Source organism: Bombina bombina, unplaced genomic scaffold (genome assembly GCF_027579735.1).
Source record: "Bombina bombina isolate aBomBom1 unplaced genomic scaffold, aBomBom1.pri scaffold_1806, whole genome shotgun sequence".
In the NCBI taxonomy this organism is placed as follows: Eukaryota; Metazoa; Chordata; class Amphibia; order Anura; family Bombinatoridae; genus Bombina; species Bombina bombina.
The window spans coordinates 1-27,460 of NW_026511803.1; the positions used below are offsets into that span (position 1 = coordinate 1).

The 27,460-nt window shown below is 41.9% G+C and overlaps 1 protein-coding gene across 1 annotated transcript in view; it reads right to left on the minus strand.

Annotated features, from left to right (window-relative positions):
• Positions 1-12,964: 12,964 nt before the first annotated feature.
• LOC128643956 (glycosylphosphatidylinositol anchor attachment 1 protein-like) overlaps positions 12,965-27,460 on the minus strand; it is a gene marked incomplete at its 3' end in the record, with an annotated part of 30,930 nt that continues 16,434 nt past the window's right edge. The window contains 6 exon segments of the mRNA XM_053696724.1: positions 12,965-13,034; positions 16,287-16,511; positions 22,419-22,615; positions 23,374-23,544; positions 23,546-23,571; positions 27,050-27,151. Coding sequence (XP_053552699.1) covers positions 12,965-13,034; positions 16,287-16,511; positions 22,419-22,615; positions 23,374-23,544; positions 23,546-23,571; positions 27,050-27,151 — 791 coding nt within the window.

Consider the following 27,460-nt stretch of genomic DNA (forward strand, 5'->3'; position numbering starts at 1 on the left):
TCTACAGTTTTAATAAGCCCTTGTGAAGCCCTTATTTACGATCGTAATAAACATGGCTTACCAGATCCCATAGGGGAAAATGACAGCTTCCAGCATTACATCGTCTTGTAGAATGTGTCATACCTCAGACAGCATGAGACTGCACACTGTTCCCCCAACTGAAAGTTAATATGCTCTCAACAGTCCTGTGTGGACACAGCCAATGGATTTTTAGTTACGGATTGCTAAAATCATTTTCCTCATATCAAACAGAAATCCTTCATCTCTTTCTGTTTCTGAGTAAATAGTACAGTACCGAGCACTATTTCGAAAAATAGCATACTCTTGATTGGAATAATGAAAAACTACAGTTAAAACCACTAAAAAACTCTAGCCAATCTCCGTGGAGATGTGTGCCTGTACAACAGGCAAGAGAGCATGACTGGGGTAGGCGGAGCCTAGGAGGGATCATGTGACCAGCTTTGCTGGGCTCTTTGCCATTTCCTGTTGGGGAGAGAATATCCCACAAGTAAGGATGACGCCGTGGACCGGACACCAACCAATGTTGGAGAAATAAACACTAAATTACACAAAATAAAAAAACATAATTTATGCTTACCTGATAATTTATTTCTCTGTAGTGTATCCAGTCCACAGGATCATCCATTACTTGTGGGATATTCTCCCTTCCCAACAGGAAGTTGCAAGAGGATCACCCACAGCAGAGCTGCTATATAGCTCCTCCCCTCACTGCCATATCCAGTCATCTCGACCGAAACAAGACGAGAAAGGAGAAACCATAGGGTGCAGTGGTGACTGTAGTTTAATTAAAATTTAGTCCCTGCCTTAAAAGGACAGGGCGGGCCGTGGACTGGATACACTACAAGAGAAATAAATTTATCAGGTAAGCATAAATTATGTTTTCTCTTGTTAAGTGTATCCAGTCCACGGATCATCCATTACTTGATGGGATACCAATACCAAAGCTAAAGTACACGGATGATGGGAGGGACAAGGCAGGATCTTAACGGAAGGAACCACTGCCTGTAGACCTTTCTCCCAAAAACAGCCTCCGAAGAAGCAAAAGTAGTCAAATTTGTAAAATTTGGAAAAAGGTGTGAAGCGAAGACCAAGTCGCAGCCTTGCAATCTGTTCAACAGAGGCCTCATTTTTAAAGGCCCAGGTGGAAGCCACAGCTCTAGTAGAATGAGCTGTAATCCTTTCAGGGGGCTGCTGTCAGCAGTCTCATAGGCTAAGCGTATTATGCTACGAAGCCAAAAAGGAAGAGAGGTTGCCGAAGCTTTTTGACCTCTCCTCTGTCCAGAGGAAACGACAAACAGGGTAGATGTTTGACGAAAATCTTTAGTAGCCTGTAAGTAAAACTTCAAGGCACGGACTACGTCCAGATTATGCAAAAGACGTTCCTTCTTTGAAGAAGGATTAGGACACAATGATGGAACAACAATCTCTTGATTGATATTCCTTGTTAGAAACCACCTTAGGTAAAAACCCAGGTTTGGTACGCAGAACTACCTTGTCTGAATGAAAAATCAGATAAGGAGAATCACAATGTAAGGCAGATAACTCAGAGACTCTTCGAGCCGAGGGAAATAGCCATCAAAAACAGAACTTTCCAAGATAAAAGCTTAATATCAATGAATGAAGGGGTTCAAACGGAACACCCTTGAAGAACTTTAAGAACCAAGTTTAAGCTCCACGGGGAGCAACAGTTTTAAACACAGGCTTAATTCTAACCAAAGCCTGACAAAATGCCTGGACGTCTGGAACTTCTGCCAGACGCTTGTGCAAAAGAATAGACAGAGCAGAAATCTGTCCCTTTAAAGAACTAGCTGATAATCCTTTGTCCAACCCTCTTGGAGAAAGGACAATATCCTAGGAATCCTAACCTTACTCCATGAGTAACTCTTGGATTCACACCAATAAGAGTATTTACGCCATATCTTATGGTAATTTTCCTGGTGAACAGGCTTCCGTGCCTGTATTAAGGTATCAATTACTGACTCGGAGAAGCCACGCTTTGATAGGATCAAGCGTTCAATCTCCATGCAGTCAGCCTCAGAGAAATTAGATTTGGATGGTTGAAAGGACCTTGTATTAGAAGGTCCTTCCTCAGAGGTAGAGACCATGGTGGACAGGACGACATGTCCACTAGGTCTGCATACCAGGTCCTGCGTGGCCCAATGCTCTCTCCTGTTTGATCTTGGCAATCAGTCGAGGCCGCAGCGGAAACGGTGGAAACACATAAGCCATGTTGAATAACCAAGGGGCTGCTAGAGCATCTATCAGCGCCGCTCCCGGGTCCCTGGACCTGGATCCGTAACAAGGGAGCTTGGCGTTCTGGCGAGACGCCATGAGATCCAGTTCTGGTTTGCCCCAACGATGAATCAGTTGAGCGAACACCTCCGGATGAAGTTCCCACTCCCCCGGATGAAAAGTCTGGCGACTTAGAAAATCCGCCTCCCAGTTCTCCACGCCTGGGATGTGGATCGCTGACAGGTGGCAAGAGTGAGACTCTGCCCAACGAATTATCTTTGAAACATCTAACATCGCTAGGGAACTCCTGGTTCCCCCTTGATGGTTGATGTAAGCCACAGTCGTGATGTTGTCCGACTGAAATCTGATGAACCTCAGTATTGCTAACTGAGGCCAAGCTAGAAGAGCATTGAATATTGCTCTTAACTCAAGAATATTTATTGGGAGGAGTTTCTCCTCGTGAGTCCACGATCCCTGAGCCTTGGGAGTTCCAGACTGCGCCCCAACCTAGAAGGCTGGCATCTGTTGTTACAATCGTCCAATCTGGCCTGCGAAAGGTCATGCCCTTGGACAGATGGACCCGAGAAAGCCACCAGAGAAGAGAATCTCTGGTCTCTCGATCCAGATTTAGTAGAGGGGACAAATCTGAGTAATCCCCATTCCACTGACTTAGCATGCATAATTGCAGCGGTCTGAGATGCAGGCGCGCAAATGGCACTATGTCCATTGCCGCTACCATTAAGCCGATTACTTCAATGCACTGAGCCACTGACGGGCGTGGAATGGAATGAAGGACACGGCAAGCATTTATAAGTTTTGATAACCTGGACTCCGTCAGGTAAATTTTCATCTCTACAGAATCTATAAGAGTCCCTAGGAAGGAGACTCTTGTGAGTGGTGATAGAGAACTCTTTTCCACGTTCACTTTCCACCCATGCGACCTCAGAAATGCCAGAACTATCTCTGTATGAGACTTGGCAATTTGAAAGCTTGACGCCTGTATCAGGATGTCGTCTATATACGGAGCCACCGCTATGCCTCGCGGTCTTAGAACCGCCAGAAGTGAGCCCAGAACCTTTGTAAAGATTCTCGGGGCCGTAGCTAACCCAAAGGGAAGAGCTACAAATTGGTAATGCCTGTCTAGAAAGGCAAATCTTAGGTACCGATAATGATCTTTGTGAATTGGTATGTGAAGGTAGGCATCCTTTAAGTCCACTGTGGTCATGTACTGACCCTCTTGGATCATGGGTAGGATGGTTCGAATAGTTTCCATTTTGAATGATGGAACTCTTAGGAATTTGTTTAGATCTTTAGATCCAAGATTGGTCTGAAGGTTCCCTCTTTTTTGGGAACCACAAACAGATTTGAGTAAAATCCCTGTCCTTGTTCGTCCGCGGAACAGGGTGGATCACTCCCATAACTAGAGGTCTTGTACACAGCGTAGAATGCCTCTTTCTTTATCTGGTTTGCTGATAACCTTGAAAGATGAAATCTCCCTTGTGGAGGAGAAGCTTTGAAGTCCAGAAGATATCCCTGAGATATGATCTCCAACGCCCAAGGGATCCTGGACATCTCTTGCCCACGCCTGGGCGAAGAGAGAAAGTCTGCCCCCACTAGATCCGTTTCCGGATAGGGGGTGCCGTTCCTTCTGCTGTCTTAGGGGCAGCAGCAGGTTTTCCTGGCCTGCTTGCCCTTTTTCCAGACTGGTTAGGTTTCCAGGCCTGTCTGTAGACGAGCAACAGTTCCTTCTGTTTTGGAGCGGAGGAAGTTGATGCTGCTCCTGCCTTGAAATTTCGAAAGGCACGAAAATTAGACTGTTTGGCCTTTGATTTGGCCCTGTCCTGAGGAAGGGTATGACCCTTACCTCCAGTAATGTCAGCAATAATTTCTTTCAAGCCGGGCCCGAATAAGGTCTGCCCCTTGAAAGGAATATTAAGTAATTTAGATTTAGAAGTCACGTCAGCTGACCAGGATTTAAGCCATAGCGCTCTCCGCGCCTGGATGGCGAATCCAGAGTTCTTAGCCGTTAGTTTAGTTAAATGTACAATGGCATCAGAAACAAATGCATTAGCTAGCTTAAGTGCTTTAAGCTTGTCCATAATTTCATCCAATGGAGCTGTATGAATGGCCTCTTCCAGAGACTCAAACCAGAATGCCGCAGCAGCAGTGACAGGCGCAATGCATGCAAGGGGCTGCAAGATAAAACCTTGTTGAACAAACATTTTCTTAAGGTAACCTTCTAATTTTTTATCCATTGGATCTGAAAAAGGCACAACTAGTCCTCTACCGGGATAGTGGTACGCTTAGCTATAAGTAGAAACTGCTTCCCTCCACCTTAGGGACCGTCTGCCAATAAGATTCCCGTGTAGTGGCGTCTATCGGGAAACATTTTTCTAAATATAGGAGGTGGGGAAAAAGGCACACCCGGGTCTATACCCACTCCTTGCTAATAATTTCTGTAAGCCTTTAGGTATAGGAAAAACGTCAGTACACACCGGCACCGCATAGTATCTATCCAGCCTACACAATTTCTCTGGAATTGCAACTGTGTTACAGTCATTCAGAGCTGCTAAAACCTCTCCTAGCAATACCCGGAGGTTCTCAAGCTTAAATTTAAAATTTGAGATCTCTGAATCCGGTTTCCCTGGATCAGATCCGTCACCCACAGAATGAAGCTCTCCGTCCTCATGTTCTGCAAACTGTGACGCAGTATCGGACATGACTCTCACAGCACCAGCGCGCTCTGTTCTAATCCCAGAGCTATCGCGCTTGCCTCTTAATTCTGGCAATCTAGATAATACTTCTGTCAGGGTATTATTCATGATTGTAGCCATGTCCTGTAAAGTGATTGCTATGGGCGTCTCTGATGTACTTGGCGCCATATTAGCACGCGCCTCCTGAGCGGGAGGCGAAGGTACTGACACGTGAGGAGAGTTAGTCTGCATAACTTCCCCCTCGTTGTCTGGTGATAATTCTTTTACAGATAAAGACTGATCTTTATTATTTAAAGTGAAATCAATACATTTAGTACACATATTTCTATGGGGCTCCTCACTGGCCTTCAAACATAATGAACAAACAGATTCATCTGTGTCAGACATGTGTAAACAGACTAGCAATGAGACTAGCAAGCTTGGTAAACACTTTAAAATAAGTTTACAAGCAATATAAAAAACGCTACTGCGCCTAAGCACAAAAACCTGTCTCAAGTTGAAATAACAATGAACCAAATCAGTTATAGCAACCAAATTTTCACAGTAAATGTATTAAGTTAGCAGAGCATTGCACCCACTTGCAAATGGATGATTAACCCCTTAATACCCAAAACGGATAATAAATAGAGAAAAAACGTTTTTAACACAGTCAAACACACTGTCACAGGTCTGCTGTGACTGATTACCTCCCTCAAAATGACTTTTGAAGTCCCTTGAGCTCTCTAGAGACGACCTGGATCATGCAGGAAGAAGCAGGAAGACAGTCTGAATTTTTACTGCGCAAAAAAGCGCTAAAATAGGCCCCTCCCACTCATTATTACAACAGTGGAAAGCCTCAGTTAACTGTTTCTATGCAGAAAATAAGTCAGCCATGTGGAAAAAATAATGCCCCGATAAGTTTTATCACCAATGTACCTAAAAAAAAAACGATTAAACATGCCAGCAAACGTTTTAAACATCCTTTTTTACAGAGTATGTATCTCTATTGATAAGCCTGATACCAGTCGCTTCTACTGCATTTAAGGCTTTACTACATTACTTCAGTATTAGCAGCATTTTCTTAGTCAAATTCCATTCCTTAGAAAATTATTTTACTGCACATACCTTAGTTGCAGGAGACCCCGCACGCCATTCCCTTTCTGAAGTTACCCGACTCCTCAGAATGTGTGAGAACAGCCAGTGGATCTTAGTTACTTCTGCTAAGATCATAGAAAACGCAGGCAGATTATTCTTCCAAATACTGCCTGAGAAAAAACAGCACACTCCGGTGCCATTTAAAAATAACAAACTTTTGATTGAAGAATTAATTAAGTATAAAACACCACACTCCTCTCACGACCTCCATCCATGTTGAGGGTTGCAAGAGAATGACTGGATATGACATGTGAGGGGAGGAGCTATATAGCAGCTCTGCTGTGGGTGATCCTCTTGCAACTTCCTGTTGGGAAGGGAATATATCCCACAAGTAATGGATGATCCGTGGACTGGATACACTTAACAAGAGAAAAGAAATGATCAAAAATAAAAACAAATTACTCCTAATCTAATAGCCCTACTAAAATAAAAAAGCCCCCCCAAAATAAAAAAAAAACCCTAGCCTACAATAAACTTCCAATGGCCCTTAAAAGTGCCTTTTGCGAGGCATTGCCCCAAAGAAATAAGCACTTTTACCTGAAAAAAATAAATAAAAACAACCCACCCAACAGTAAAACCCACCACCCACAAAACCAACCCCCCAAATAAAAACCTATCTAAATAAACCTAAGCTAACCATTTCCCTGAAAAGGGCATTTAGCTATTTTACATTGCCCAAACCCTAAGCTAAAAATAAAACCCACCCAATAAACCCTTAAGACCTAACACTAACCCCCGACGATCCACTTACAGTTTTTGAAGACCGGACATCCATCCTCATCCAGGCGGCAGAAGTCTTCATCCAAGCGGGCCGAAGTCTTCATCCAAGCGGGCCGAAGTCTTCATCCAAGCGGGCCGAAGTCTTCATCCAAGCGGGCCGAAGTCTTCATCCAGACAGCATCTTCTATCTTCATCCATCCAGCGTGGAGCTGGTCCATCTTCAAGACATCCAGCAGGGAGCATCCTCTACTTCCGATCGCTGCTGTAGAATGAAGTTTCCTTTTAAGTGACGTCATCCAAGATGGCGTCCCTTAGAATTCTATCAGCCAATCGGAATGTAAGGGACGCCATCTTGGATGACGTCATTTAAAGGGAAACTTCATTCTACAGCAGCGATCGGAAGAAGGTTTTTTTTAAGGGTTTATTGGGTGGGTTTTATTTTAGTTTAGGGTTTGGGCAATGTAAAAGAGCTAAATGCCCTTTTCAGGGAAATGGTTAGCTTAGGTTTATATAGATAGGTTTTTATTTGTGGGGTTTGGTTGGGTGGGTGGTGGATTTTACTGTTGGGGGTTTTTTTGGTTTTTTTTTAACAGGTAAAAGATCCGATTTCTATAGGGTGAGGGTGTATTGCTCACTTTTTGGCCTCACAGCAAAACTTGTAATACAGGCGCTATGAAAGTCGCATTGAAAAAGGAAATTTATGCTTACCTGATAAATTTGTTTCTTTTTAGATACGATGAGTCCACGGATTTCATCCTTACTTGTGGGATATCGCCTCATGCTCAGCAGGCAAAGAGCACCACAGCAGAGCTGTATATATATAGCTCTTCCCTTCCCTCCCACTCCAGTCATTCGAACGAAGTTAGGAAGAGAAAGGAAAAGCCAAGATGCAGAGGTGACTGAAGTTTAACCAAAATAAAGACCTGTCTGAGAAAACAGGGTGGGCCGTGGACTCATCGTATCTAAAAAGAAACAAATTTATCAGGTAAGCATAAATTTCCTTTTCTTTTTAAAGATACGAGTCCATGAATTTCATCCTTACTTGTGGGATACAATACCAAAGCTATAGTACACGGATGAAAAGGGAGGGACCAGACAGGGAACCTAAACAGAAGGCACCACTGCTTGAAAAACCGCCTCAGCCGAGGCAAAGGTATCAAATTTGTAAAATTTGGAAAGAGTGTGAAGAGACGACCAAGTTACAGCTTTGCAAATCTGTTCAACAGAAGCATCATTTTTGAATGCCCAGGAGGAAGCCACAGCCCTAGTGGAATGAGCCGTTATTCGTTCAGGAGGCTGCTGTCCAGCAGTCTCATAGGCAAAACGGATGATACTCTTCAGCCAAAAAGAAAGAGGTAGCCATAGCTTTCTGACCCCTAGATCTCCCTGAAAAAACGACAAACAAGGACGATTGACGAAAATCCTTAGTCGCCTTTAAGTAGAACTTCAAGGCACGGACCACGTCCAAATTATGTAACAGCCGCTCCTTCTTAAAAGAAGGATTAGGACACAAGAAGGAACAACAATTTCCTGATTAATATTTTTATTGGAAACAACCTTAGGAACAAAACCGGGCTTGGTTCGCAACACCACCTTATTCGTTTGAATAATAAGGTAAGGAGAATCACATTGTAACGCCGAAAGCTCAGACAGTCTTCGAGCAGAAGAAATAGCAACCAAAAATAAAACTTTCCAAGATAATAACTTAATATCTATGGAATGCATAGGTTCAAACGGAACCCCTTGAAGAACATTAAGAACTAAATTCAAACTCCAAGGAGGAGCAATTGGTCTAAATACAGGCCTGATTCTAGTCAGAGCCTGACAAAAAGATTGAACATCTGGAACATCTGCCAGACGCTTGTGTAACAAAATAGATAAAGCAGAAATCTGTCCTTTTAAGGAACTTGCGACAACCCTTTCTCCAATCCGTCTTGGAGAAAAGACAAAATCCTGGGAATCCTAACCCTAACTCCATGAGTAGCCCTTGGATTTGCACCAATAAAGATATTTACGCCATATCTTATGGTAAATTTTTCTAGTAACAGGCTTACGTGCCTGAATCAAAATATCTATGACCGCATCGAAAACCCACGCTTAGACAAAACTAAAGCATTCAATCTCCATGCAGTCAGCTGCAGAGAAACTAGATGAGATGACATGTCCACCAGATCGGCATACCAAGTCCTGCGATGCCACGCAGGAGCGATGAGGATCACCAATGCCTTCTCTTGTTTGACTCGAGCAATCACCCGGGGAAGGAGAGCAAATGGAGGAAATACATAAGCTAGGCTGAAAGACCAAGGAACTGCCAAGGCATCTATCAGCTCGGCCTGGGATCCCTGGACCTGGATCTCGGAAGCTTGGCATTCTGGCGAGATGCCATGAGATCCAACTCCGGCCTGCCCCATCTGAGAATCAGGTCTGAAAACATTCCGGATGGAGTTCCCACTCTCCCGGATGAAATGTCTGTCTGCTCAGAAAATCTGCTTCCCAGTTTTCCACCCCTGGGATGTGGATCGCAGACAGATGGCAAGAGTGAGACTCCGCCCACTGTATTATCTTGGCTACTTCTGTCATCGCTAAGGAACTTCTTGTTCCTCCCTGATGATTGTTGTAAGCTACCGTTGTTATATTGTCCGACTGGAATCTGATGAATTGGGCCGAAGCCAACTGAGGCCAAGCCCGAAGCTCATTGAATATGGCTCTCAAATCTAGGATATTGATGGGAAGGAAAGACTCGTCTGAGTCCATACACCCTGAGCTCTTAGAGAGTTCCAGACTGCTCCCCATCCTAACAGGCTGGCATCCGTTGTCACTATCACCCATGAGAGTCTGCGGAAGCATGTCCCCTGGGATAGATGATCCAGCGACAACCCCATAGAAGAGAGTCCCTTGTCTCCTGATCTAGATTTATTCGAGGAGACAAATCTGTATAATCTCCATTCCACTGCCTGAGCATGCTTAGTTGCAGAGGCCTGAGATGAAAACTAGCAAACAGAACGATGTCCATCGTTGCCACCATCAATCCGATTACCTCCATGCACTGAGCCACTGACGGACGAGGATTGGACTGAAAGGTTCGACAAGTATTCAGAATTTTTAACTTTCTGACCTCTGTCAGAAAGATCTTCATTGAAATAGAGTCGATTACAGTTCCCAGAAAGGGTACTCTTGTCTGAGGAACTAACAAACTCTTTTCCAGGTTTACCTTCCACCCGTGGGTCCTTAGGAAGGAAAGCACGTCGGTATGAGATCTTGTCAGTTGAAATGACGATGCCTGGATCAGTATATCGTCCAGATAAGGCGCCACCGCGATGCCCCACGGCCTTAGAACTGCCAATAAAGACCCCATAATTTTTGTTAAAATCCTGGGCGCCGTGATCAGACCGAAAGAGCCACAAACTAAAAATGTTTGTCCAGAAAGGCAAACCTCAGGAACTTGTGATGATCTCTGTGGATAGGAACATGAAGATATGCATCCTTTAGATCCAGCGTTGTCATGAATTGACCCTCCTGGATCAATGGTACAAATAGTTTCCATCTTGAAAGATGTAACTCTGAGAAACTTGTTTAGACTCTTGAGATCTAAGATAGGTCGGAAAGTTCCCTCTTTTTGGGGGACTACAAATGGATTTGAATACTCCCATGGAGGAGAGGTCTTTTACACAGCGTAAGAACGCCTCTCTCTTTATCTGGTCTACAGACAATAGAGAAAGAAGAAACCTTCCTCTGGGGGAAGAATTTCTGAATTCCAGCTTGTATCCCTGAGACACTATCTCTAATGCCCAGGGATCCTGAACATCTCTCATTCAAGCCTGGACGAAGAAAGACAGTCTACCCCTACTAGATACGGTCCCGGATCGGGGGCCAACCCTTCATGCTGACTTGGGAGCAGCAGCAGGCTTCTTGGATTGTTTACCCTTGTTCCAGGACTGAGTGGGTCTCCAGGTAGACTTGGGTTGAGAATAGGTACCTTCCTGTTTAGAGGAAGAGGAAGGGGGGATCCCTTGAAGTTTTGAAAGGAACGAAAATTACTCTATCGACCTCTCTGTTTGGATCTCTTATCCTGAGGGAGGAGATGACCCTTGCCTCCGTGATGTCAGAAATAATTTCCTTCTAGTCAGGTCCGAACAGGGTCTTCCCCTTGTAAGGAATAGCCAAAGGCTTAGACTTAGATGACACATCTGCAGACCAAGATTTCAACCATAATGCTCTGCGTGCTAAGATGGAAAACCCTGAACTCTTAGCCACCAATTTGGTAATCTTCAAAGAAGCATCTGTAATAAATGAATTAGCCAATTTGAGAGCTTTAATACCATCTTGGATTTCTTCCAAATAAGTCTCAGTTTTAAGAGATTCTTCCAGAGCATCAAACCAATAAGCCGCCACAGTTGTAACCGTAACAATGCAGGCCGCTGGTTGCAATAGCAACCCCTGATGAACATAGATCCTCTTAAGGAGACCCTCCAATTTCTTATCCATAGGGTCTTTAAAAGCACAACTATCCTCGATAGGGATAGTAGTTTGTTTAGCCAAGGTGGAAATAGCTCCCTCCACCTTAGAGACTGTTTACCAAAAGTCCCTAATAGCGTCCGCTATAGGGTACATCCCCTTGAAAACAGGAGAAGGGGAGAATGGAATACCCGGTCTCTCCCATTCCTTAGCAATAATTTCTGAAGTCCTCTTAGGAACTCTAAAAACATCAGACTAAAAAGGGACCTCTAAATATCTGTCCAACTTACTCAATTTCTATGGAGGAACCACAATTAAATCACAGTCGTCCAGAGTCACCAAAACCTCCCTCAATAACAGACAGGTGTTCGAGCTTAAACCTGAAAGAAACCACATCTGAATCCGTCTGAGGTAAGACACTACCTGAGTCAGAAAGTTCACCCTCGGATAGGACCTCCATACCCTCCAATTCAGAGCCCTGGGAGGGTACATATGAGATCGCCATCAAAGCATCAGAAGCTGTATTGACCATGTGGTTATCCTTCCTACTGTGTTTGCCTTGGAATACTGGAAAGGCAGATAACGCCTCAGAAAGTGTAGATGACATAACTGCAGCTATATCCTGCAGTGTGATAGCAGCAGAAGTAGCTGAGGAACTTGGCGCCGCCTGAGCGGGCGTTAAGGGCTGACACGCTTGGGGAGAAAGTTGCGGCATACTCCGATTCTCATCAACAGAGCCCTGAGAAGCATCCACTTTTGAAGGACTTTTATTAAAGAAAATCTGCTCTCTAATTTGTAATGCCCTCTCAGTGCATGAGGGACAAAAAGTAACAGGAGGTTCCACATTGGCATGCAAACACATGGAACATGTGAAGTTTTGAAGATCTTCCATGATAATAAACAAAGCAATCTTGGTTGTAACTGTAGTATGAAACCTTTTGACAAAGTTTTATTAAAGAAAATCTAAGATATTTCAAATGCCCTACAAACAAAGTGTAGCTGCGCCTTTAATGATATAAATACCCAAACAATATTGCCTCACACTCTGATACGTCTAATAAGGATAGTAACAGACTTTAATTCTGACCGGTCATACAACGGCCAAAAACAGAACAGTGCACCTCGCCACAGCTCTTCTGCGGCGCCTACCTGCCCCCACGTGACACCGTCGACTCGATGAGCAGAGTGCCTAAGACCGCTGTGACTATTTACACCTAGTCATGCGGTCCAAGGAACACCGGCGTCTGCAATCGGGTGCCGGGAACAGGAAACAGTGCGGCTTCTCCAGTGCGCGAACGACAATCTCCGCCCATCGTGGGCAGCAACGAAACCGCGGCTGAACACGGCTAAAATAAACATACAAATGCTGGGTCACGATAAACTCCAGTGCACCTAACAAACACACAGGTAAAACCAAACACCGGAGTACATGTTACAACTCCGAGAATCCCCAGCGTCAGCCCACAGTCCCAATAAACAGGCCATCAGACTATCTTGTATTTCTTCCTCAACAAGATTACTGTCTGACATGCCAGTCGCAGATAAATGAGGGGAACCCTTATACACATGGCACATGTAAGTGTCGAGTAACTTCTTCATAATAGATTATGACCCCTCACATCAAATATGAGAAAAACAGTCTGTTCTGAGTTAAATATATGTCCCAGAAATGAAAGGACTGCACATACCTCTATGCTGAGCGACAGCATGACTTGTCCCACACGATCAAGAGGTCCTGTTTCTTCTCCTCTTGTAGTTCTTGGGGGGAACAAACAGGGTCATAGATAATATCTGCTAAGACCATCATCTGCAGGGCAGCACATAATAAGGAGGCGCAGAGTGAATGAAAATCCCCCCAGTTCCCATTGCTTTTAAGCCACTTGTATGCTCTACTCTAGAGGCTGACAAGGAATACGGCTACACGCAGAATAAATAGCAACTCACTGGGTACCATTTTAAAATAATAAACTCTTGATTGAAGAATCTAAACTAACACCTCACTTTACCTCTTCCTATCACTAACACAGGCAAAGAGAATGGACTGGAGTGGGAGGGAAGGGAGGAGCTATATATACCAGCTCTGCTGTGGTGCTATTTGCCTCCTCCTGCTGACCAGGAGGCGATATCCCACAAGTAAGGATGAAATCCGTGGACCTCATTGTATCTTTAAAAAGAAAAGGACTTTTTAAAGTGCGGTACTGACGTTGCGCGACGGCCAAAAAGGGTGTGCGGTACACTATACCTACAAGACTTGTAATAGCGGTTGTTAGGGGAAAAGCATCGTTATGAATCGTTAAGAATCTAGCTGATAGTACTTTATTATGTTTTAAAGAGAATACAAGTTTAAACAACTTTGCCAATTTATATCTATTTCAAATTCGCTTCGTACTCTGGGAGCTAACTGAGCACATCAGGTGAGCCAATGACTAGAGGCATTTATGGACAGCCACCAATCAGCAGCTATCTCCCAGAAATGTGTTTGCAGCTCCTGAGAAAACATAGGAATGCATTTTAACAAATGACATCAAGAGAACAAAGCAAATTAAATAGAAGTACATTAGAAAAGTTGTTTTAAAAATGCCATAATCTATATAAAACCATAAACGTTTAAAAAAGACAGGTAAAGTCAAATTAATTTGTTACATGTTTTAGCTTGCGTCTGTTTATTCTTTTCAAGTAGTAAAAAACAGCCGAGTGAGCTGATACAGTTAACCTATCTACCTGTTACACACAGGCAATCACAATAATAGCATTAACCCCAAATCCTCTTTTTGTTGCTGAACATTTCCTCTAATCATAAAGTGGGACTTCTTGTAACAAACCATTTTCTTGGAATAAGCCGCTCTCCAGATAACTCTATATGCCCCATGGATATATTTATAGAGTGTAAATCACCTGTATGCACAGCTTTTCTAAAGTAAACAGACCCTATTAGACTAAACTCTGTTCACAGCTCCCATTATTAATATTATTGCCCTTCTCTAAACCTTTTCTAGTTCAGCCAACACCCTCTTTAATAACTGGTCCACAAAATTGTACCCCCCATACTCACGGTGAGATGCAGGCCAGATCTATAAGGGGGCAGAATTAGGTGTCTTCTTGTAACCACATAACCCCCCATTTTTTTTTGGGAAGTTAGCACAGGTTTCTAAAAACATAACCTTTAACCTACATCTATCCAATTCCATAATTGCTACTTTCCTCTCCTGCCTTTAAAACTTCCCCCCGTGCTGCGCCTGCTCTCTCGAACGTTTTACCCAGCTCCACCAGACAGTTTCCTACTTTCTATAGCTTCAAGTTCTCTTTAGAAACCCCCCAACTATTGAGTCGCTTCCCACCTCTTCTCTGAAAGGTCCTCTTTACCCCAACCAATAAAATATATAAATATTTAACTACCTTATCTCACTGCTACAACTACAATCCATTGCTCGTCCTTCAACCTACAGGACTGGAAGACCTTCCTCCCATCCTCTCTCTCTTTTACTTTGTTGTGTTTAACTGGAGATATATATATATATATAATTACAAAGGAAAGTCCAGATCCCAACATTGCAGATAAAACTTACTTCTTTATTCTGAAAGCCATGTAAAAAACACAGTGTATCAGGCAGATACAATTTCTCCAAGTTTGATATGTCTGTGAATTGTATATATAACAATAGTTAGTTTGTTAGCATAGGATGAATTTGAATTCTATATGTATGCTGTCTATACCTTTAAGAATGACCTATTTAAGGATGAGGAGCTGGGACACCTGGTGAGCAGTGAACAAAGTGCCTGTAGGCACGAAACATGTCTGCTGCAGATCGCCCAGCTGTCTATGCTAACATGTCAGTCTAGGTTTTGGAGAAATTGTATCTGCTGATACTTCTTTATTCTGAAAGCCATGTAAAAACAGTGTAAGTTTTATCTGCATGTTGGATCTGGACATTCCTTTGTAATTCTGTACCTTTTAGCGCTCCTTGGACGGAGTGAGTGCTGTAGTCCGGATACCTGTTGCAGTTCGTCTACGAGTGACGTCATCCCAATGCTCCATTGTGCCATAGCAAGGAATCAGGAAGTAACTGGTCGGGTAAGGCAGAGCGCGAGGCTAGAGTTTGTTTCATATATATAAATTTATTGTACATAAGGATCCTCATATGCACCTCTACTCATGTACCCAGCACTACAGATATGATGGTGCTTATAAATAAATTATAATATTAACACGATAATACACAAAAGATACATTTTGACAGCATACAAGAACCAGAAGGCACATGAACTAATTAGTTCTTATGACTATCCTAATAAAGAGCCCCATCATTTGCCATAGCACCTCTATTGAACGCTTATTCCATGAAGTTATCACACTGTCTTGCACTCCTGATCCTTCTTCCCTACACCTTCAGATCCCGACCCCGCGTTCTGTTGCTTCCTGAAGTATCCTCAGCTTTATTAAATACCTTAATAGACATGAAGGTTTCTGTCATATGCCCTCGCTCCCTTTTCTGCTGTAAGCTTATACATATTAAGGTCATAATGTCATGAATTTTCAGGGTCCTCACATGGAAATGAATAAGAAACCCGATCAGTTTCTGTCTATGTATATTCACATAATTAGGAGGATGAAAAGGGTGAGAAAAAAAGGAAAATTACACAAATTCTGATCCTGAACTACGTCAGGAAGAACCAGCGGAGATATAAATTGTGTACACTGGGGCCACAGTACAAACAACTATCCTATACTTACATAGAAAATCTGAAAAACATATAAATCAATCTAGTGTTAACACAACCAAGATTTACCTCCTCTTCATCGTCCAGCTCTCCGTCCTCTGTCACCTATCTCAGACCGACTGAGCTTAATCCACAGGTCCAGAGGAGTGAGTTTCCTGTTAAGGAGAACATAATACTACATCCAAACAGCTGCACAGATTGCAGGAAACACAAGGGTGGTAATAATAAAGGTACCTTACTATCACTATATTCCACTCCATGTGTAACAGCTATATCACCCCCCACTCATACAAAACAGCATCAGATCCCCCAGCCTGCTTTATCATATCCAGAACTGCTACCCAAACCTCAGTAAAGGATATGCGGAGGATGAGAATTAAAATGATGAAGCCAATGGCTGGCATGTAGATCCCGATGGACACAAATCGTGACAATGAAGGTAACAAGTAGAAGAAGTAAGACTGGTGCAGGCGCTCAGACAGGTTATTCAGTTTGCGGAACATCCCTTCAATTGTCCTGCAGGGAACAAGGAAATGTAATTGGAACATGACCACATACTCAATTCTCAACCTCAAACTAGGCTCACGTCAGGCAGATATCAGAAAAATAAATCCAGCAAAGGCCCTTGCCTGTTCTCTACCCTTAAGGTTGCCTAGCAATCAATTTATTAAACAAACAGACCCAAATTCAGTTCTGTTCCCCACCCTATAACTAAATATAAACATATATTTCTATAATTGTATAATGCAAGACTGGGCAGCAGAAAAATACAAAATCCTAGTTAATATACACCTGTAATTTCTTAGTAGTAACAGGTGGGACAGAGCGCAGAGGTATAAATTATTAAATTACAGAAGATAAAAAGAAACAAACTACGTCTTCAGGATAGGGGGAGTCTCTCAATGCTACCCTCCCCTACACTGTGCAGAACAGTACACCCTTAAGGAAACAGTAAAAAAATCAGTACAATACTAGTTATAAACAAAAAAAATATACATTTATTATTCCTATTAAACATAATGCCACAAGCAGAAAAAAATCTCAAAAAGTCCACTAGACTATAAATGAAGGGTACCCATTCATATTTAAAGGAGCTCGCCATCAGTTATTAACCAGAGTTAAATAATTCATCCAATTTATTCTTTGTATCGTAACAAACCTCTAGAGATTTGTTTCTTAATCATAATTATTTTGTATTTGATAAAAAATATAATGAACAAACAAGAGGAACGGCAATGGGCACATGCTTGTGCCCCAACTTATGCCTGCCTTTATTTAGGTGAATGGAAAAGAGAACAAGTACCGGTTGCATCTAATGATGACCAGGACCATATAGGTTTATGGCTAAGGTTCATCGATGATGTGATAATGTTCTGGGAGGGTAATCAAGAAGAACTAGAATCCTTTATGAGGAAACTAAATAACAAATTTAAATTTAAATTTCCTTATTTCATACAGTACTAAAGAAATACCATTTCTGGAACTTAAAAATATAAAAAATGGCACTGAAATAGTGATGGAAACCTCTAGGAAAAAGGCACTGCCGGTAATACTTTGCTACGTGCATTAAGCCACCATGTCCTGAGTATGATTAAAAATATACCTCAGGGCTAGTATTTAAGACATCATAGAAAATTGTACTGATGTTAATAAATTTAAAAAGGAAGTAAAAAATAGAGTGAGATTTCTTGATAGAGGATATCCACAGAAATCCTCGACTACAGCTTATTGCAGGGCCAAAAGAGAGCAATAGAGATAGTTTACTATTTGATCCCAAAATAGAAAATAAACAGAAAATAATCAGGTTTATCAGCACTTATAATGATCAATGGTACGTAGGAAAAACATATCGGGAACTGAAGGAGCATAAACGTCACAATAAGAATAAATGCATAAAGTACAGCAGCGTTGCAAGGCATTTCTTTCTAACTCATGATAGCAAGGAGGAGGAGTTGAGATTCAGAGGTTTAGAACTGTAGATCTAGGGGAGAGAAAAGGTAACCTGGATAAAATCCTGCTTCAAAAGGAAGGCAAATGGATTTTTAATCTGGGATCTCTAAAACAGAAGGGCATGAATGAGGCGTTAAATTGAGCCCCCGTTTCTAGGTTAATTGTTTACTTCCTTTAAGAAGTTTCTTTCTAAGTACAGTAAAAAATATACGCTTAAAGGATGAAGTAAAATAGCATAATTAAATTATGTATGAGTGTTTTTTTTAGCAAATGTCTAAATCTGTACTGCCATTTATTGAAAATTGTTTCTTGTATGAGACTAATTGCCACAATACAAAGCCACAAGCAATTCATTGAGAAATACAAGTTTCAAATTCACCCGATAGACTGAGGAGGAAAGAAATTCTCCTTTAAAGGAATGACGAGTGGAGATTACGCCATCAAATCAAGCCAGACAAAGCCCTGTGCTGAGATAGGGGGTGAAACACGCGTAGCTGACGCAGATAGCTACTGAACAAGTCCACTGGACGTATTACAGATACCTTAAAGGCCTGCAACTTAACCACGGTACAAGGGTAAGATCCATGAAGCAAAGAACAATGTGTTACCAGGGTTCCCACGTAAGTCTGTAAGAGATATTGCACATGACATGGACATTCGAAAGGAGGGTAATATTAAAGGGCAGATGCTGCTCGACTACGCTGAGAAAGGCGTTGCTCCTTTGCAAAGTAGATTCCGTTGCTTTGGGTGCTATGTAGAGAGTTTTTGACAATGGACTGTACTACCTTGCTTTACTAACCCTACCTTATAGGAGGTATTTTGCTTGCTTAACTGATCATATATAAAGAAATGACGCAACAATTGCTGGTGTGGATAGTTGGGTAGTCTCTACCTCAGTTTATTTCAAAGAAAACGATTTTTTTCCAAGTAAATTGTCTCTTTTCTTATGGATATGGCTTATCCTACATCTCACATTGGATTTTGAAAGAAAAAAGTGAGCGCTCACAATATCTTTTAAACCATAAGAAAGAGACATTACAGCAGAAACGGATCCTGACGTGACGCAAGGTAAGCTAAGGAAAGGATAGGCTACCTGAGGTCACATGATCAGGTAAGCGGAAGGAGAAAGGAAACAGAATAACATTGTTTGCAACAAAGTGACAAGCCGTGAGAAAGACGGAATCTGAAGCAGACTGGACAGCGGAGAGAGAGGATACGTGACTAACACAGGAGTGTTCAACTAAGAGTCACGGAAGGTAGGAGGGTAGCGGAGGAGGAGTTAATACCCGCTGAAACCCTTTACTATCAGAAACGCCTCTAGTAATATATTGTTAAACAAAGTTTTGCACAGATTGACTTTACTACAAAAACCCACCTCCTAAACTGCAACTTAACATTTAACATTTTGCATTTGAAAAAAGCACTTCTAAGACTTAACTTCCTTTTAATTATATTTCAAACAAATATTTTTTTTAGACACCGCACTAAAGAAGTGTGGCATTAGGATCTAAACAGAAGCCCTGCGATTTTGAAGGAATCTATTTACCTAAATGCCTATAACAGTATATCCATTTTAAAATTGTTGTTGAATTTTTGTATTGATATTTTATAGACTGACATTAGTCAGGTCTTCTAGATCATTTGTAAACTGGTATGAATGAAAACACCGGTGTATGATAAGGATTATGTATGTTTGAGAATATAAGGAAATAAATCGCTGTTTTTTTTCCACATTATAAATCTAAGTTGTGTTTTAATTGTACACACTATTTATTTATTTTCAAGACATGTGAGATATATATTGTCATTAGAGTACCCTGAGGCAATATTGCCATAGCATTATTTACCTTCCAACAATTTACTTGGAAATAAACTGAGATAGAGACTATCCCACTATCCACACCAGCATTTCTTTATATATGATCAGTTAAGCTTATTCACAAATTATTATTATTATTCACAAATTAAAGTCTGGGATCATTTGTTTAATAAAGAGGCCAGAGTGTGGCAACTACGGAATTAAATCCTCCAATTTTCTATTTTTAGTATTTTTGTTTGCTTGCAGGACTGAGCTATAATGTAAACAGATGCAAGTGACCATCATTACAGCCTTGGGGGTGCACATTGAAGACTTACTAACAGGCCATACTTGTGAAATAGAATTCAAATCAAGAGCTATTACGATACAGAGAATAAATTGGATGAATTATTCAACTCTGGATAATAACTGATAGGGAGCTCCCTTAAATATGAATGGGTTCCCTTCATTTATAGTCTAGTGGACTTTTTGAGATTTTTTACTGCATGTGGCATTATGTTTAATAGGAATAATAAATGTATATTTTGCTCTTTAGAACTAGTATTGTACTGATTTTTTACGGTTTCCTTAATGGTTTGTGCCTGACAAGGGTTACTGTACTGCACAGTGTAGGGGAGGGTAGCACTGAGAGACTCCCCCTATTCTGAGGACGCAGTTCGTTTCTTTTTATCTTCTGTAATATATTTCTATATATGCACTCATATGCTTTTATTTATATGGCACATACATATTTTATAGCCTCACAAGTCCAGAGGTGCTAAAAGGCAATTTACTACCTGTACGATATTACTGATTTCTGCTCTACAATAATATCCACACCACAGACGATTAGTGGACTCACTCTCATGAGTGGCAATACTGATAATTCCCCTTTAGAGGATACATGGCTGAGGAGACTGTGGGAGATACTGTCAGGGTTTGACGCTTAATAAGGAATTTTGCGGCACTATACAAATAAATAACACAGCAATGGTATCTAATGACTCATCAGCTGATGTTAAAGTGATATCATAATTTAAATGTATAATAATAATAAACATAAAACGTGTGCACATTTTTAACCCCTTTGATTCACATGACGAGCTATAACTCATTATGTACATTTCAGTCTGCAGGCACATGATGAGCCCTTTTCGTCATGCAGGGGGATTGCCGTTAAAATGCTGTTTTCGGCTATCTCCCGCGCTATAGACTGGGGATCGTTGGTGGCTTAGTGGGATGCACTCCCAGGCTTCATGAGAGTGCCGGTGATGTCACTATGTACGCATGTGGTGATGTCACAAAGGGGGTGAACCAAGTTGCTGCAAGGTAACGTAAAAGGGGAGATTATTCAAACCCCTCAATCTCAGTTTTTTTTTAGCAGCTACAAACCTCTAAGACCCCTCATTTGAAAGAGAGTGCTGTTTCAAACGGTGGTGGTCTTGGAGCAGTAATATCAAGCAGATCTTTAAAAAAGTAAAAAAAGAAACACTGGGGGATTTGCTTGAGCTGTTACATTATATACACAATTAAAAAAAAGTTTATTTTCTAGTAGACAAATTCCTCTCTTAAATGTATATATAAATTTTGGCTTTATAGTCGGGTGATGACGTTGGTAACAGTGAACACTGCAACTCTGCAGCTCTCTCACATGCCATGAATAATAAATATAATAAATGATATATTGTGAATCTGCTGGGCCTGCTGAGAAAAACAAAACATCATTTGTGTGAGTCATTTACTGAAATTTTAGTGTAGGTAACCAAAAAAAGCTTAAAATTGTCTCAGCACTGGGGTGAAAAGGCTTAGCAGCGAAAGGGTTAATTAAACGTACCCAGTTTCTGCAGCTTCCAGCCAGGCCCTGTTGCAATGCTTTTTTTTCTCAGACTATTGCTGCTGAAGCTGTAGTTTGAACCATTATTTTCTATGGTAAATCTACTGAGTGCTTAGGAAATAATAAAGTGCCACTTGAGGCTTTAAAAATGTTAAATTTAATTAAAATATAAATATGTTAAATGTTTCCCCTGGACTGCAGTCCTCCTAGGGAGTTAAATCACTCAAATGTCCCTTTAGCGACAGCTTATAAGTCGCTAGATATTCTTGCTGTGCTCCGTAAGGGTTATATATATAACTCGCAAACACTGTATCAGCACATAAACACAATCATGTAATAGCACCGGCTATGTGACATTTAAATACATAAATAAATCAAGACTGAAAGTAACAAGAACTGTGTATAATAAATGTATTTCTGTGCAAGACACCAGTAACCATCGGTTATTCTTCCATAAAAAGAACAAATGTTTTCACTCTCTACATGAGGCAATTTAAAACATAACATTAGCTATTCACCCTTTTTTTGTTTCTATGCGGGTGAGGTGCGTCACAAGCCACCAATAAAGCAGCAGGAGTTCTGCCACTGAGCAATCAGTCCTTAAGGCCCAGCTGTACACAAACTTGCTGGGAGCTTCACAATCCAAATAAGCAGTTTTAACACACAGCAAAAAGATGAATGTGTTGCAGGATGGGAATGTTTAGAGGTAACTGTCCCTTTAACACTAAAGCTGCATCAGCACAGACATAAGGCTGTAACGCGCATCATACATATCCTCCTCCACCATAACCCCAAACAGCACCGTCACAGTACTGAGCTACCCGCGTGACAAAACACTTACTTGCCCACGGTGCTTGTGTCGTATTTGTAAGGACGGAAGCTGTTGATGCCGCGCAGGGTGATGGCCTCGATATGGTAGCGCAGGAAGAGACCATGGTCGCCCTGAGGCCTGCCGGAGCCCTGCTTCAGCACCATAAGCATCATGGTCTCCAGGTTGTGTACGTACCCAGGGAATGTGTCGTAGTCATTGCGCTGCAGCTGCACAAGGAGAAGAAAAATAACAAGTGCCACTTAATAGGGACGAGAGTCAATGTCACAAGTTCTTGACCTAAAGGGACATTAAACTCAATATGTTATTCTCTTTAGAATGTATAATTATGTACAGAGGAAACACTTTGCAATGTCCTGTACGTTTTCCTATAAAAAAAAAAAGAAGGGTGGAGTACATCCTGCAACATGATACACAGTGATTGTTTGAACAGTCCAGTATTTATATATCTGTATGTAACCGTGTAGTTACAGTGGCTTCATGATGTGAGGCTGAAAGTGACTTGCAGCTGTGGCTCATGGTGTAGGTAGTGACAGTGGCTGGAGGCAATGACCAGTTGACATGGCTAGTGACCCCTTTTTGGTGAAGTGAGTGGTCAGAGTAAAGTGAATGACAGCAGTGGATCAATGGCTGATGAGTGAGGTGGCTAGCAGCAGTGACTCTGTGGCATAGCTAGTGACAGTGGTTCAGTTATGTGAATAGAGAATGACAGCAGTTGATCATTGGTTGGCGAGAGTTAGGTGGTTAGAAGCAGTGGCTCTGTGGCATAGCTAGTGACAGTGGTTCAGTTCTGTGAATAGTGAGTGACAGCAGTGGATCAGTAATTGGTGAGAGTGAGGTGGTTAGCAGCAGTGACTACGTGGCATAGCTAGTGACAGTGGTTCAGTTCTGTGAATAGTGAGTGACAGCAGTGGATGGCGAGAGTTAGGTGGTTAGAAGCAGTGGCTCCGTGGCATAGGTACCTTACCTTTCCCTGGATGGTGCAGAGCAGCTTGTTCTTCTGGCAGAAGGCATTGAACAAGTTCACCATGTCCAGGTTAGGCAGCTGCCCGTTCAGCCCCTCCACAACTACATCAAAGCTGGTGACCACATCGCTGCTCATCTCCAGGGACACGGCAGCTTGTATGGCGCCTGCGCGTTCCCACCATTACTGAGGATTTTACCTCTGAAAGAGACCAACACAGAGTTAGAAATGACATTCATTTTATTTCTATAGCAGTGACCCAAGCACACACTTTATTCTGCTTATCAGTCAGAACATAAAGAGTTAACAACTGCTTAATAATCACAGTGAATTTACAGCCTCACACTGCTAAATTATTAACCCCTTATATCTAGAGATATACAGTAAAACTAATTAAAAACGTATTAACCCCTTTAGTGAAAAGAAAATGTATGCTTACCTGATAAATTTGTTTCTTTTAGACACGATGAGTCCACAGATTTCAGCCTTACTTGTGGGATTTCACCTCCTGGTCAGCAGGAGGAGGCAAAGAGCACCACAGCAGAGCTGTTATATATAGCTCCTCCCTTCCCTCCCACTCCAGTCATTCGACCGAAGTTAGGAAGAGAAAGGAAAAGCCAAGGTGCAGAGGTGTCTGAAGTTTACAAAAAATAATAACCTGTCTCAGAGAACAGGGCGGGCCGTGGACTCATCATGTCTAAAAAGAAACAAAATTTATCAGGTAAGCATAAATTTTCTTTTCTTTTTAAAGACACGATGAGTCCACGGATTTCATCCTTACTTGTGGGATACAATACCCAAAGCTAGAGTACACGGATGATAAGGGAGGGACAAGACAGGAAACCTAAACAGAAGGCACCACTGCTTAAAAAGAACCTTTCTCCCAAAAACAGCCTCGGCCAAGGCAAAAAGTTTAGAAAAAGTGTGAAGAGAAAACCAAGTTGCAGCCTTGCAAATCTGTTCTACAGAAGCTTCATTTTTGAAAGCCCATGAGGAAGCAACAACCCTAGTGGAATGAGCCGTAACTCTTTCAGGAGGCTGCTGTCCAGCAGTCTCATATGCAAAATGGATGATACTCTTCAGCCAAAAAGAAAGACGTAGCCGTAGCTTTCTGACCCTTAAAGGGACACTGTACCCAATTTTTTTCTTTTGTAATTCAGAAAGAGCATGCAATTTTAAGCAACTTTCTAATTTACTCCTATTATCAATTTTTCTTCGTTCTCTTGCTATCATTATTTGAAAAAGAAGGCATCTAAGCTTTTTTTGGTTTCAGTACTCTGGACAGCACTTTTTTATTGGTGGATGAATTTATCCACCAATCAGCAAGGACAACCCAGGTTGTTCACCAAAAATGGGCCGGCATCTAAACTTACATTCTTGCATTTCAAATAAAGATACCAAGAGAATGAAGAAAATTTGATAATAGGAGTAAATTAGAAAGTTGCTTAAAATTTCATGCTCAATCTGAATCACGAAAGAAAATTTTTGGGTACAGTGTCCCTTTAAATTTCCCAGAGAAAATGACAAACAAAGAAGATGACTGACGAAAGTCCTTAGTCGCTTGTAAATAAAATTTTAAAGCACGGACCACGTCCAAATTGTGCAAAAGATGTTCCTTTGGAGAAGATGGATTAGAACACAAGGAAGGAACCACGATTTCCTGATTAATGTTCCTGTTTGAAACAACCTTAGGAAGAAACCCTAGGTTAGTAAGTAAAACTACCTTATCCGAATGAAAAATAAAGTAAGGAAAATTGTATTGTAATGCCGAAAGTTCACACTCTTCGGGCTGAAGAAATGGCAACAAGATACAAAACTTTCCAAGATAACAACTTAATATCTACAGAATGCATAGGCTCAAACGGAACCCCTTGAAGAACTTTGAAAACTAAATTCAGACTCCACGGAGGAGTAATTGGTTTAAATACAGGCCTGATTCTAACCAAAGCCTGACAAAAGGATTGAACATCTGGGGACATCCGCCAGACGTTTATGTAACAAAATAGACAAGGCAGAGATCTGACCCTTAAGGGAACTTGCCGATAAACCCTTCTCCAATCCTTCTTGGAGAAAGGACAAAACTCTGGGAATCCTAACTCTACTCTATGAGTAGCCCTTGGATTCACACCAATAAAGATATTTACGCCATATCTTATGGTAAAGCTTTCTAGTCACAGGCTTACAAGCCTGGATCATGGTCTCTATGACCGAATCAGAAAACGCCCGCTTGGATAGGATTAAGCATTCAATCTCCAAGCGGTCAGCTTCAGAGAAATTAGATGTGGGTGAAGGAAGGACCTTTGAATTAGAAGGGCCTTCCGCAACTGAAGTCTCAAAGGTGACAGAGATGACATGTCCACCAGATCTGCATAACGAATCCTGCGAGGCCAGGCCGGTGCAATGAGGATCACCAATTCCCTCTCCTGCTTGATCTGAGCAATGACCCGAGGAAGAAGGGCAAACAGAGGAAATAGGTATGCTAGACCGAAGGTCCAAGGAACCGCCAGAGCATCTATCAGCTCCGCCTGGGGGTCCCTGGACCTCGACTCGTATCTCGGGAGTTTGGCATTCTGTCGAGATGCCATGAGATCTAATTCCGGCTGATCTCACCTGAGAATCAAGCTGGAAAACACTTGGATGGAATTCCCACTCCTCCGGATGAAAGGTCTGCAAGCTCAGAAAGTCTGCCTCCCAGTTGTCCTTCACAAGCTCTGCCCATCGTGGGCGTTTGAATATGCAGTTTCCAATCGCCATTTACTTACAAAATAAGCCCCAGGGAACCGTAAGCAGACTATCACCTTTGTCAGATAGCTGCTGGCTAAAAAGTTACCGTGTAACACCCTCACACCGAGCCTCTCTGCTCACTGTTTAAAATATGTAATCTCCCGGTTGGTTATAACAGAAATGAAACCGCCGGGAGAAACAATGTCACCTGATACATTTTAGCCCTAGTGCCTGCGTCAAAACCGCCTATAGCCCCAGTGCCTGCATCCAATCTGCCCAGATTGTGTCCCTTAATACACTAGGACATCCATCTCCTTCACAATGAGGTCTATAAAAAATTAAAGTGCCCAAACTTTTTCTGAGTAGTCACCTATACCCCCAGAAATAAAGTCAGCACTTACCTCGTCTTCTGCCTGGCAGCAAGGCAGTTGCCAGGTTTAGGTGGTCCTCTGCCTCCCATTGACCTGCAAGTAAAACGAAAGTCCTGAGTAAATATCCTTCAGGTTTTCAGTGTAAGGGCAGCATCAGGAGGCGCAGTGAGAATTATGTCCCACAAGTTCCCATTGCTTTAAAGCCACCAAATGCACTACTGTAGAGACTGATATGGACTACAGCTACACCCTAGATCAAAGGAGCACTCTCTGGCACTACTTTAAAAATAATAAACTCATGATTGAAGAATCTTTTTCTAACACCTCACTTTACATCTTCCTATCACTAACGTAGGCAAAGAGAATGACTGGAGTGGGAGGGAAGGGAGGAGCTATATATACACAGCTCTGCTGTGGTGCTCTTTGCCTCCTCTTGCTGACCAGGAGGTGAAATCCCACAAGTAAGGATGAAATCCGTGGACTCGTGTCTTTAAAAATAAATAGTCCTATGTTGCTTTTTAGGAATTCCTAATCGTCAAGGCTGTACCCCAGTACACATGTATTTAACCCTTTAGTAAAGATACCTGTTACATTCACATCATGGTAGCCCTCAAGCCAGGCCTCCATCCCAATAAGATCATGCTCGTTCACCAGGAAGATGATATCTTTAGCCCAATATATCTGCCCTGTTAAAAAACAAGGAGAGCTGTAAATCTAGTACACAAGGCAAGAGGCCAGTATTAATAATTACTCAAATACAAGAGAAAAAAAATTACCTTATTGCACACAACAAGCTGATCTATAGTACTAATTACTTATTACACACAACAAGCTGATCTGTAGTACTAACAATTACTTATTACACACAATAAGCTGATCTGTAGCACTAACAATGACTTATTACACACAACAAGCTGATCTGTAGCACTAACAATGACTTCTTACACACAACAAGCTGATCTGTAGCACTAACAATGGACTTATTACACACAACA